At 35.5% G+C, this 13869-nt stretch overlaps 1 protein-coding gene across 1 annotated transcript in view; it reads left to right on the top strand.

The window, feature by feature from the left end:
* Positions 1 to 13869, top strand: part of Khdrbs3 (KH domain containing, RNA binding, signal transduction associated 3) — a 118754-nt gene that overhangs the window by 21137 nt on the left and 83748 nt on the right. Inside the window, exon 2 of the mRNA XM_013025132.1 lies at positions 5119 to 5307. Within this exon, the coding sequence (XP_012880586.1) occupies positions 5119 to 5307 (189 nt within the window). The remainder of the gene's footprint in view (positions 1 to 5118; positions 5308 to 13869) is intronic.

Here is a 13869-nt window from a genome sequence, read left to right on the forward strand (position 1 = left end):
GAAACAGTGGATTCTCAAAGTATTTCATGAACAGTTTCCAAACATATCTGTATTTCAGTGAGATATGCATTCCAACTTCAGTGAATGAATTATGCAGATCTGAATATCAAGAGAAAGAAAAATGTTTACCTAAAATTAGAATAACTTTATGCATTTTTAATATTTAAAATTTTTTAATAATTTTTAAATTTAAATATTTTAAAAATATTTTAATAATTTTAAATGTTACAATTTTAAATAAAATTTACATACTCACATATTTAAAAATATTAAGTATTTTGTTTAATATTCACATAATTTAAAAATACCATGCAGTATAAAAAGGCAATGTACTCATTACCTACCTTACATAACTGTAACCCTTTTGTACCTCATCTTTACAATACAATTTAAAAAAATTTAAAAAAGCAATATAGGAGAAAGTTTTCCTTTGTTTACTTTCTCCTCTTACATATCAGTGTGTGCTCACACTTCATGGACAAGTGACTATAAACGATGTATGTGATGTAAAGATGGTCCATGAAGTCCCTGGATCACATCTTGGATGTGTATTTGCCTTTTAAATCTGGTGATTGACACTTAGATGGTTGCTGATGTATTACTGTTAAGCACAATACTATATCAGAGAAGTATGTATGTAATATTTTATATCTGTGCTTGTATGTTTTCAGGATATTTTTCTAGAAATGTGTTCCTAGACTAAATGAAAAATAGCATTGATTAGAGCACTGGGGGTCAGAACTTTTCCCACTGCATTGCTACCCTTCAGATTCATTGAACGCAAACATACACTTTAGATGTGGCTTCAAGCTTGGGCAGATCTTCCGGATAAATCTAGAGATACTATATCCCTACATAATTTAATGATTACTTGACATATTTTATCAGTCTCCAGATTGTAAAGTGAAATGTGTGTGTGTGTATATATATATATATATATATGTGTATATATATATATCTAGAGGGGAAATTTTTAAATGGATTTTTAAGCAATTTTACTCTGTAATCATAGGTATACCCAAACTTCAAGGTTGTTATATCTTAAATATTTTTTCTAATATTTACATATTAACCACTCTCACTATGATTACTTCAAAAAGTTACATGCTATCAATGCAAGAAGCAATGCTTGAAATTCTGATTTCATGGAATTAAAAATTAAATGGTATATAGCTAGTCCAAATTTTTAAAAGTTATAAAAATCTGTTGTTTGAAAAATAGTTACAAAAAATTATTTTATTCTTTCATATTTTTGAGCTTACGACTTCACGCGTACTGTACAGGCACCCACATGCTAAGCCAGGCCTCTAGCACATTTCGGCACTGGTAGTTTTAGAGCTAGCGTATTGGCTTTTACCCAAGCATGTGGTTGAACCATCATCCTACCGTTTTTAATTTCCTGCTGCAGCTGGGATGATAAACATATGCCACCACACCTAGCTGCTTTTGTAGAGATGAAGTCCTGCAGACTTTTCTTTCTGAGCTCTAGCCTGGAACCAAGATTCTACAGATCTCAGCCCCTAAGGCTGCTAGGTTGACAGGCTCACACCATTGCCCCTGGTACTTTCTCAATTTGAGAAAGGGTTGCTAGAACTTTTCTGCTTGAGCCAGCCTCAAATCATGGTTCTCTAGATCACAGCCTAATCAAGTATCTTGAGGTCAGGTATGAGCCACCTGCAGCCAACAAAATTTCCTTTTTCTTTTTTCCTTCAAGGAAGTTTCAATATTAAATCTTTGAACTGTGCCAGGGATATTCCTAATTATTATATGAAAAAATAATAAAGATGGGATTTATTCTCTACTAATTAAAGCTGAAATTATGAATTATTATACTCAATGAAGCAGTTGACAACTGTTACTGCTCTTTAACAAGAAAAACAAAAGTAATTTAGTACATTCGTACCATTAGTTCTACAATTTTGAAATTTTGTTATTTATTCATGAAAAGTTTCTGAAATGCAAAAATTTAGTTACCACAGGAGGATTTTTTTTTTCCTGGTTGTGGGGCTTGAAGTCTGGGCCTAGTGCTATACCTGAGCTCTTCAGCTCAAGGCAAGTATCTTGTGAGTATCACTGTTGCATTGCTTCACCCTTTGTCCTTTGTCTCTGTACCAAAATAAAAAACAGTGATAACAGAGGGGAAAAAAATGAAAGAATGAGAAATAACTGAATACAGTACCTTAAGAAAAATGACAACAAAAAACATCCCCTCTTGTTTCCATATCTTATTATTGTTCACTTTGATTAACATCATGTTATAAGGCCATATGTACATAGCTCTTGAGCTATTGTGATTGTCTGCTAGAACAATCCTAGACATGTACTAATTATTACAAATGAGGGAAACCAGGCAGCCTGTTTCTTTAGGTCTCGCTTACCTCACCTAATAGCATTTTATTCAAGTCTATTTCCTTATGAATGGGGTGATGTCATTCTGTTAGATGGAAAGTGTAGAATTGCATTGTGTATATATACCACATTATCTTGAAAGGCATCTGGGTTGATTCCGTACCTTGGCTATGGTAAACAGTGCTGCAACGAACATAGTTGTGCTGCTAGCTTTAGTGTGGCCTTCCTTGTTTGTGATCATTTGGGTAAATGTCTAGGAGTGGGATTGCTGGGTCATAGGGGAGCTCTATGTTTTGCCTTGAGGAACCTCCATACTCCTTTCCAGAATTGTTGAACAAATTTATATTCCTACCAACAGTAGTTTTCTGACAGCATCCAGTTCTATAACCAATATCTGCTGGGTATCGAACAACTAAGTTCTAGGGTCATAATCAGCACCTGCTTTTCCCTTTCTCCACCTACACCAATTGAGGGCTCTCTTCCACAAGGCTGCTTCTGTATCAGTGCTCTACTCCACCCATTAAGGTGACACCTACCTATATTTCTGCCTAGCTGATTACACATTTAAGAGTTCTACATCTGCTTGCCCCCAGGTGAGAAAATTTGCTGTGTTAACTCACAGAACCCCGAAAAGTATCTTGACTACTACTAGAAAAGTTTGATTGAGGGTTGAAAGTCTTTGTCAGCATCTATAAACTATATAACATCTCAGCAATTTAGAACTAAATCTTTACTCTGGTTTTAAATATGAAAAACCTGAATTCAAACACAGAACATAGAATGACACCGAAGACAATTAGTAAGACCTCTAGAACCTTGAAATCTGTACTTCCCATTAGGTGTCCTTTAAATTCTAATAATTTTATTTTCTCTGCTATTGTTTGTTAATCCCTCTTTCATTACTCTCTCATCAGTTTTAGGGAGTTTTATTATAATTTCATGTAAATATATATAGGAGTTGGATCATACTCACTGCATCACCACCTTTCCCACTCTCCACTGCTGTTGGTCCTTGCTAAGTTCCCCATTTTCAGTCATGTCTTATCATCATCATTATTAGTTCTAGATTGTGTATCAGTGAAAGCATGCAATATTTTCTTCTAAGTCTGGTTTATTTTGCTTAGTCTGTTGAGCTTTAGTCCCTTTAATATTCCTGCAAATACTATTTCATTCTTCTTTATTATTGAATAATGTTCTGTTTTCTATATGAAAATCTTTCTGTTTAATAGATAACAGTGTGGTAAGAAATGGGAAGATGATGGAGAACAAAGTTCCCTGATGGTACTGTGAGGCCCTCTGCCTCCTTTAGTGTTTTCCTCCCTCCCTGTGCCCGCCTCAGCCCCACTCTCCTCCCCCATACACACCAGACTCGGACTTCAACTCAATATCTGATGCTTTTGCTTATTGTCTACCACCTGAGCCACCCTTCTAGAACCTGACTCCTTTAGTTGTTACTGGAGACTCAAATATGAAGCTTCTAGCTATAAACACATTCTTCTTCTTAGTAAATGTTTTGTGAAAACCTCTTTTCTTTCTGGCAGGATATAAAAAATGATAGGAGATACTGTAGTGGTACATTGTCTTCAGAGTCAGATAAAATCTGAGCCGTAAATTCTGCCTTTCCATTAGTCAAGTTATCTCTTTGAACTCTCTTTGTTTTGAGAATTGAATTATGTCATGAATCTGAGCAGTCTAGTTTGCATTTTGATATGGCATCCTTAATAATTCTTCCTCCTCCTTTTCTTCCTCTTCCTCCTCCTCCTCCTCTTCTTCCTGTTCTTCTTCTTGTTCTGGTTCTAGGGCTTAAATTCAGGGCCTGGGTGCTGTCCCTGAGCCATTCTCCTCTAACCCAGTGTTCTCCCATTTGAGTCACAGCTCCACTTCTGGCCTTTATTTATTTTTGGTTAATTAGAGATTAGAGTATCACAGACTTTTCTACCCTAATTGGCTTCCAACCACGCTCCTCAGATCTCAGCCTCCTGAATAGCTAGGATTTATAGGTGTGAGCCATAAGTGCCCCACTACGTTAAGTTGTTAATCATTTCTAACTCAACACACTAATTGGGTAAATGTAAGTCTCCCTTTACATAAAGCCAGCTGATGCCATCTTTGGTTCTTTCTCCATTTAGCACCATTGCCCTTCTGTAGACAACATAAGGAGTTGATGAGCACACCCTCATTTGCTCAGGAGTCACTCAAGCACTCTGTTGTTTAATTGATGTGCAGTTAAATTCTATAGTCCACACATAAAGTGAAGGAAGTGTATGCTAAGATTTCTGTTCTGTGGCACGTACACATGGAAGGTACTTAGTAGTAGATTTTTATGGAACAAAAAATAAATTTTACCCAGCAGAAACTTAGGTTTTCTTGGGAGAAGTGCCATGTTTTCCTTGTTTTCATGGTAGCAGTAGAGTTGCACATAAAGTATTTTGAGATGTCAAAGTAGAACCTTAAGTGATAAGAAAAGCTTTGCAAATGCCAATAATATGTATAAGTAGGGATATAGCCTTATGACTGAATTGTGAATTTTTTTGCCTCTCTTTGATCAGCCTTTCTTTAGGATTTCAGTAGGCCCCATTTATTTATTATCTAGTTCATTATTCTCCTTTATTAGCATAGGCAGTTGGAATTGACCTTGTAGAACCATGGTGTGTGCTTTTTTCTTTTGCCTGTATGAAGATTGATTGACAAATAGGAAACATTTTGCTACTTAATATCGCAACAGTTTAATGGTACTTATTTTATCATTTAATTTTCTGCTCCCTAAAGAGCCAGCCAGAACTTCTAGACTGTGCAGTTCTGGGTCATACACCTCATCAATATCTTTTTGCTTCCACAGAAATAGAAAAGTTTCAAAAAGGAGAAAGCAAGGATGAAGAAAAGTACATTGATGTGGTGATAAATAAGAACATGAAGCTGGGACAGAAAGTGTTAATTCCTGTAAAACAGTTTCCTAAGGTAAGACAGTGAGGTGTGTACTACAGACTTATTCATCTGAACCATAGGAAGACTTTTAAGTTATATTCTGTTTGTTAATTTTTAGAGATTTTCTCCCCTCAGCATTCCCAACTATATATACCTTTAAAGGGCATTAAAAACTTAGTAAATTTAGTGATAATATCTTTTGTTTGATGCTAGTATAAGTGCTGCAGAAAATAGGTTTATGAATCATAACTGGCTATATGATTTCTTCCCCTCTATTTTCTTATTTGTAATATGAAGTTAGAATGTTAAGAATCAAATAAGCTTGTCTATATTTGGCACTTAAAACAATGCTTGGCATGTGCATGACCAAAAATACTATATTCTTATTGTATTTAAATCTCATCCTTCTTTTACCTTTTTCCTTGCAATGTTCATATATGTGATTCATCTCATATGTGTTGTATATATCAGCAAATCATTTATTGAAAAATAATAATCTATTTCTTGAATGAACCACAGTTTATCCACTTGACCAGGTATTTTCAGTTTTATGTTATTAGGAATTTAAATTGCTGTGAACCTTTAAGAACCAACCATTATGTGTCTTTATTGTTTTTTTCTCTTGGGTAAATACCTACTATTGAAATTGCTATGTATTTTGTTTTACAAAAAAATTCCTCTCCTTTTGAGGGGGACTATGTTTTTTTATGATTTATTGTTTAATGTTTTGATGCTGTAATTTCTTGTGATGTTCATCTAATTTTTCTAATGATTAATAATAATTTTGTATCACTTTTATATACTTTTGGCTATTTGTGTATTTTCTGTTGTGAAATTTAAGTTTTTTACATATATATAATTGAATGATGAAAGCTTTTTTATACCCTCGATACAAGATTTTTGTTCAGTTGTTTTGCAAATATTTAGCTCACTCTGCAGCTTACTTGTTATTTTCTTAGTAGAAAAATCAGCTGACATTTTAAATTTTGATAGAATCCTTTTATGGATCTTTTTGTAAACTTAAGAAATCTTTACCAACTTCAAGGCAATATTAGAGTTTTTGTCATAAGTGAATTCTCCTGTGTTCACTCAAAGAGGCTGATCCCTATTTTTTTTTTTTTTAACAATAAGGTCTACGATGTATCTCAAATAAACTTTTATATATGGTATATCCTAAAGTTTGCTTTGCTTTGAGTGTGTCTGAAGTTGAATTCTCAAATTAACATGTTGGTAGTGTTTTGAAGTAGGCCCTTTGGGAAGCAGCTAGGATTAGATGAGATCCTAACATAGGAGTCTCCTTGATGTCATTAGTGGTTGGTTTTATAAGGAGGAGAGAGGGGACAAGGCTTAGTGTCTTGCACCTGTAACAGAAGTCAGAGATTAGGAAGATCACAGTTCCAGGCTAGCCAGTAGTTGGGCCTGGTGTGTTTGCCACCATCTCAAAAGAAGAAGGTGGGTGTAGTGGTTCATGCCTGTTATCCCAGCTGTGGTGGAGAGCTTAAAATAGGATCATAGACCAAGCCCACCTGGGCATAAATGAGATCCTAAGTCAAAAATAAAGCAAAAAAGGGTTAGAGGCCTGGCCCAAGTGGTTTACTGCCTGTCTAGCAAATACAAAGCCCTTAGTTTGAACTCCCAGAGCAACAGCAACAAAAATCTCCAGCTCTATTGTGCTTCATGTTTCTGTTTCTTCATGTAATGTTGTCTGTGTTGCTATAAGACAGCCCTCACCAAGGATGGATGATTGAGACTACAACAAAATAAAAAGGTTCTAGACACCAAAAGAAACAGCTTCCAGAGTCAAAAGACAAACACAGAATGAGAGAAAATCAATAGATAAAGGAATAGTATCTATACAAAGAACTTTAAAAGCTAAAAAGTGAAAAAGCAATCCTACTAATAAATGGACAAGCAAGTATACAGAAGAAATAAGAATACGTGAAGAAATGTTCAACATTTTTAGTCATATGAAAAAATGAACATTAAAAGTACACTAAAGTTCTCTCCCAGTCAGAATGGGAATTATCAAAAAACCGAACAACAACAAATGCTTTTAAGGATACAGTCAGGGTGAAGGAGAGAAAACACCTCATATACTATTGGAAGGAATGAAAACTAGTGTGATTGCTGTGGCAATCAGTGAGGAGGCTGCAAACCCTCAATAGAGAGCAAATTTATTACCCCATCATAATACTCAAATACATTATTTTAAGGAATGTAAATCAATGTGCAAGAAAGAAACCTATGTAGCCACTGTGGAATCTGAGTTACCCAACAACCAGTGAATGGATAAATAAAATTATACATACATAAATACATACATACATAGTAATCAAAATTGACTAAGAAAAAAGGTGAAGTTTGTATTCATCCCCATTTGAGTATCTTTTTGTTTTTAGCATCATTTGTGGAAAGATGCCTTCTTTCTATGCAATTTTTTGGCACCTTGGATCGAAATGAGCTGACTTTGGAAATGAGAGTTATATTTCTTTTTATTTTTCATTGCTTCCTGTATGGATACTTATGCCAGCACCTATTAGCTTGTCCATTGCATCATAATGTTTTAGTTAGTATTCCTTCAAATACTTCTTATCTCATCTCTCTTCTATTGAGACTTAAATTATATTTTTCTGTTTTGATATTGTTACACTAAGGTTTCTTTGACTCTTATTTACTTTTTTCTCTCTACCCTCTTTTTTTGCACTGTTTTTCAGATTTGATAATTTCTATGACTCTCTTAAACTTGACGTTTTTCCTATATTTGTTTCGCTTATTAATGTCAACAGATAATTTTTTTCTGTCAGATATTGTAATTATTTTATAATGTACATTTAATGTGTGCATTTGTGTGTAAATGTATTTTTCTTTCACTTCCATATGATTTGTCTTTATCATTTATTGCAAGGGTAGTTTTTTCCTTAAGGTGTTGAATACAAGTAAAATAGATACAGGAACAGCTCCATCTTTTATTTCTGAAATGTGACATCCTGGCTTAATTTACCTCTATTATTACTACACAGTACTCTTTTTAAAAAAATATGTCATATCTTTTATCATTCCCCACCCCCTCCCACCCCGCCATCATCCCAACTCTGCCCACCCCATTTCCTAGTTCCATCTCACATATGTATATTGAGCATTATGATTGTATTTGCATAGTATTTCTCACTCCATTTGTTCACTCTTTCATCTTAACTCCCATCCACTCATGAAGCATATTTCATAATATTCTTTTCATCTTGATAAAAAGCTTTATCACATGGTGGAAAAATTTACACATTGTAAAAACATTAGATTTTTGGAATTTCTCTCAGTGATGTTAATATCTTTTAGTATCTAAGTTGATATTATATTAACTTTTTTAGATTCAGACTGCAATGTCTTTGTGAGAAGTCTGTTCTTATTTTTACTTTTGTACTCATTTTTGGTATAGATTATTCAGGGTTTACCTGGAGATTTGGGTAAACTTTTATACACAATTTGCGGATCCCCAACTATGGCTTTGTTTTTTCTGGGACTTTTTCCTTATATTTTAGTACTTGCCTTTCTCAAACCAAGTGAGTCAGGCTTTAAAATAAGTTCCCAAATTCCATAGTGTGTGTGTGTGTGTGTGTGTGTGTGTGTGTGTACGCACATGCACACAAGCATGTGCACGTGCATATATGTGTGGTTGATTGTTAGTACTGGGACTTGAACTCAGGTGCTTTGCTCTCCCTTGGCTTTTTATCTTAAGACTAGGGTTATGCCATTTGAGCCATACCTCCACTTCCTTTTTCCAAGTCTTGACTCCCATCATAATCTGCCTTTCTTGATTACTCTCCAGATATCAAGATAGTTGGCTTTTTTATGCACACATACTATATACACACTATATTTTATTAGTGTATATTAATTGTACAAGGTTTGTTCTTAGTGCTGTTATATTGGTGTACATGCATAGAAAATACTTTGATCATATTTATCCCATTATTACTCTTACCTCTTTACAATTTTAATAGTTTTGTAATTTGCTTTAGAGTTTGAGTTAGTAGTCTGTTTTAAGAGATGATTCAACTTTATTTTCAAGCCAGAGCATATAATTTTTTTAGTAAGCAGGAAACTATTTATGAACATTTCATAGACAGTCTCATTACTAAACAATGTGTAATCGAAAGATGAACAATCTCTTTTTTAAGACTTTGTATTCTAGCAGATGATGATTAACCTGATATTACTATTTTGTTGTAAATGACTTAGCATATTTGATCAGATATGTGAAGAAAGTATATGAAATAAAATCTCAACTACTGTTTTTCAGTGTCAGCTTTGATGAGATTAGGGAAGACACATTCTAAGTTCTTTGTCTAAATAAACAAAACTCTATTTCAAGTATTTAAAGTATCTGAGATTTAGGAGTCTGTACTGCTTTCCAGATACTGAGAAGGGAAATCTCTGGTTAGCATAATGGAGCATGCAAGTTTTGAGACACCTGTGTATGAAAGCTAAGGTAGCATTGCCACCCTCTAAAGGAAAGCTTTCCTGAATGTGCGCACTAACCAGACTGAGCCAGAGGGATTAGAGGATGCCCCTGCCAGGTAGTTGTCTTGAGAAGGGCACAGCTTGATGTAGAGTAGCCTCTCAGGGCAAGAGAGAGCTTCTGTTTCTGAAACTCCCAATTAGTAAGGCAATGCCCAGTCATTGAATAATATTCTCTTCACAAATGGCTTCTGTACTCTTTAAATAGCAGATTATTGCATGTTAGTAGCCATTAAAAAAGATGTAACACTTTAGATCATTTTTTATTTTAGTGAGCAGAATGACTCCTGTTGGAGAGACTTTTATGGTTTTGGTTTTTGTTTGGTTTTCTTGTTTGCTTTAGGGTGTTGTAGATCAGAACCAGGGGCTTGCGTATGCTAGATAAGTACTTTCCAACTGAGCTCACTCCCAAGCAGTCTCTAGGTTTTTAAGCATTTTCTCTCTTATACAAAGACTTTTAATATTGCTTAATCAAAGCAATACAGTAGCTAGAACTTAAATTTCATGGATCTAATGTTTAATAATTTATTGCTGCTTTATTTCCCCCTTTTTAGTATTTATGGCAGACTCATATTAAGGATAGAGAGAAGGATTGTGAACAGAAGGAAAATATAGCCACTCAGCTAATGGATTTGTGAGAGAACACTGAAAATCAAATCAAGGAAGTAAAAAAGTCCATATAACATCTAAAACAAAACTTTAACTGAGAAAGGGATTGTGATGTGAAGAAGATTTTAGAGTTGAAAATATTCCCTAGTCTTAATCCAACATGAAAGAAATGTCTAAAAATAACGGTTTGGTATGTGTAAAGAGAAATACAGGAAGAGATGAGAGTAAGGGTGGGTTCAGAATGACAAGATGTTACTGGAGTTCCAGCCACAGGCCCTTACTCTGGGTCTAAAAGATTATCTACATTAAGGGGAAAAACACAGCCAGGCACCTGTAGTTCACTTCTACAATACTAGCTTCTTAGGATGCTGAGATCCTGAAGATCATGATGACTTGAAGCTAGCCTTGGCAGAAAAATCCTTGAGCAAAAAGGCCATGGTGGAGCTATGGTTCATAGAGCGCCACCTGTAAGAGATGGTCTTTGCCTAGGAGATGAATCTATCTTTGGAGTCAGGATTTCTTTAGTGATCCATCGTTTTCAGCCCATAATTTTCTTAATAAAAATCCAAATTCCTAGGCCCATACAAATAAAGATGTCTGGAGAAGTAGATGGAAGCCTGTTATACAGTGGTTGCATATGAACTTACACAATTAATTTTGTTTTTCTTTGTAAACTTCATGTTAATATGGAAAATTTAAGAAGTAACCAAAGTACGAATAGAAAATGAAAGCACCTAGATTATCTCTCTGTTTTAAATCCCAGCCCTTTTAGCCTGAAGTCCAATTTGGATGTATCTTTGTCTTCTATGCTTGCTTGTGTGTGTCTCCTCTCCCTAAGTCACTGCTCTGTCCACGCTGTGTGTCAAATGTGGAAGCTCTTCAGTGCACTGCAGCCCTGTTCCCAGACCCTGTGCAGGGTGCAGTCATGAATATTGTCATTGAAGCCAGCCTCACTCCCAGGTGTGGGTGAAGCCCTGCTCTTAGAGGTTGCTTTCTATCTCTGTCTTGTATCTGCTGTGTGCTATATTTGTTTGCTTTCTTTCCACTGGAATGTAAACCTTAGTAAGGGTGTCAGGGTTCTTGCTAGGTCGTAAGTATTGTAATATTAACACTTGTTGAAAGCTTGTCACTGACCTAATAACTACATGTTTAGTTGAATAATGTTTTGTTGCTGTTATTAAAGAGAATAATAAAACAATTAATTGCCCTTCCGCCTGCAGAAGACAGCTTTTGTTCAGGAGGAAGACGGAGTAGTTGGGTCTGAGCAGGTTTCCACAGTGACTGCTTTCCTTTCTCCCAATTGTCTGGCTTCCCAGGAGAAGGTGTTTTCATTTGAGCTCTCATTGCCCCTCTGTGCCTCTAGGACATAGAGGATTCCTGCAAAAAAAGCCTTCAAGACAATGTCAACCATCTTAATTCATGGGCTTCTAGGACTTGTTTGTTCTTGTAATATCACCAATCTCAGATAATATCGTAAAAAAATAATTTTTTCCCCCTGAAGGTTCCTAGGTTTATGTGAGGTTTGCATTGGCACTTCATTAATTTGGAGTCTATCTGGTTCTTTTACTGGCGCTGGATTTTGACCTCGGTGCCTTCTTCTTGCTAGGTAGGCACTTGAACCCACACCAGTCCCTTTTTATTAGTTATTTTTTGGATAGAAACAGATTTATGCTAAGGGCAGCCTGGACTGAAAACTTGTTTACTCTTTACCCATAGCTGGGATGCTCCTACTTCAGCATTTTATTGGTTCATGTGGGGTTTCTCTTTTTTGGCTGTGCTGACCTTGATCCTCAGTCATTCTGATTCCCACTAACTGCAAGGCTAGGAAGTGTGTGAACCAATGTGTCTGGCTTGTTTTAAGGATGGAAGTAACTCTTTCCAGCTGTTTACATATGAACTGTAAGGGCTGTTCTTAGAGCATGGTGGCTTCAGGAAACAGAAATCCAGAATGGCAGAAGTAAGAAGCAGAGCGTGATGTTTAATGGGTAGGTGAGCTCACTCTGGTCGACCTTTCACAGCCAGGATTGGACATTCTGACATAGCTTCTAAGAAGAGTAGAGTAGTTGTGTTTAAGCAGAGATAGTGAGGTTAACCTTGTGTTTCTAAAAGACTTCTCTGCTGATGGAAGTAGGTTGGTAGGGAAAGAACTCTAGTGATTTAAGAGGTGATCTAGTTGGCTGGTTGTGGTATGGCTAGTGAAAATGGCTAGGCTTAAGAGAGCATTTGTTAGGATCTGCACAGCTTTGGGAGATCAAGCATTGAACATAGAAGGTCTGGTCTATACCTCTAGAAGGATCAATCTGCAGATCTGAGTTGCTGTAGGAAAGGAATGTCTTTTGGTGTGCTTGGAACTCTGGAAGAATACATTTGAAGTTGTAGGGGCCCTGTGTTACAAGTTCAGTTTCACATGTTGTGTTAGAGATCAATTAAACATCCCTTTGTTAGACTAATCAACTTTTTGGTGAACATGCAATTAAAGACAATCTGACATGCTCTTGAAGTTGAATTGTTAATGAAATGACATTAACTATAATTATTCCCCAAGGAATAGTGTCAAGTCACAAATAGAACATAGATCAATTAAAGGCCACTTCATAAAGCACTTGGTCTTTATCAATGAGTAATGTAATTATTACAACTTATACACACAGTTTGTATTGAAACTCAGATATAAACATTGGTATTGATTAATGAAGGAATGAATTTAATTAGGCAAAAAAAGTAAACATGGAAATGTATTAAGTTCTTTCTATCTTGCAGATGCAGTTGCAAATAAAAAGTAAACTTAGAATTAGAGACTTTATTGGGAAGAAATAAGAACCCAGAAAAGGCATGTTAGAGGAAAAAGGTTTATTCCAGTAGGGCAACCTTGCTAGGTGTGAGACCTGCGTGTTACTTCTTGGAAGGCAAGCAGAAAGTGGCTTTTCTTCTTTGGGGAAAAGTGAAGACCACCAGGAAGCTATGAGAGCTTGGAGTAATAGGGGTAGTGGTTAGCGATCCTAGCATTTCATCTTGAGTATGGCCTGTTTCCTAGAAGGGCTGTTAGGAAGTGATTGTCTGCTGATGAATCAAGGTTCAGGACCCAGGGCTATGAATAAACCAAACTAAAGTTTAATTCAGTTAAGGTATATCTATATCTATTTATATATATATATATATATATATATATATATATATATATATGTATGTGTGTGTTTATACATATATATGTATTTCTGATTGAAATAAAAACAAACTGTTCATCTAATCTTTTTAGGATAAAGAAAAAGAATTGAACCTTTTATCTGGCCTTATCCTAAGCAAATAAGTGATCACCCATGAGTGTTAGCTTGGTTTACTATGTCAGAATAGTCCTTTGCAGTAAGCTTTTTCTTTTTTTTTTTAATTTTATTTGTGAACATACTGTACAGAGGGGTACAATTGCATGGGCAGGATAATGCGTACATTTCTTACCAAGCATTGCAGCCTCCT

The sequence above is a fragment of the Dipodomys ordii genome, unplaced genomic scaffold (assembly GCF_000151885.1).
Source record: "Dipodomys ordii isolate 6190 unplaced genomic scaffold, Dord_2.0 Scaffold82, whole genome shotgun sequence".
NCBI lineage: Eukaryota > Metazoa > Chordata > Mammalia > Rodentia > Heteromyidae > Dipodomys > Dipodomys ordii.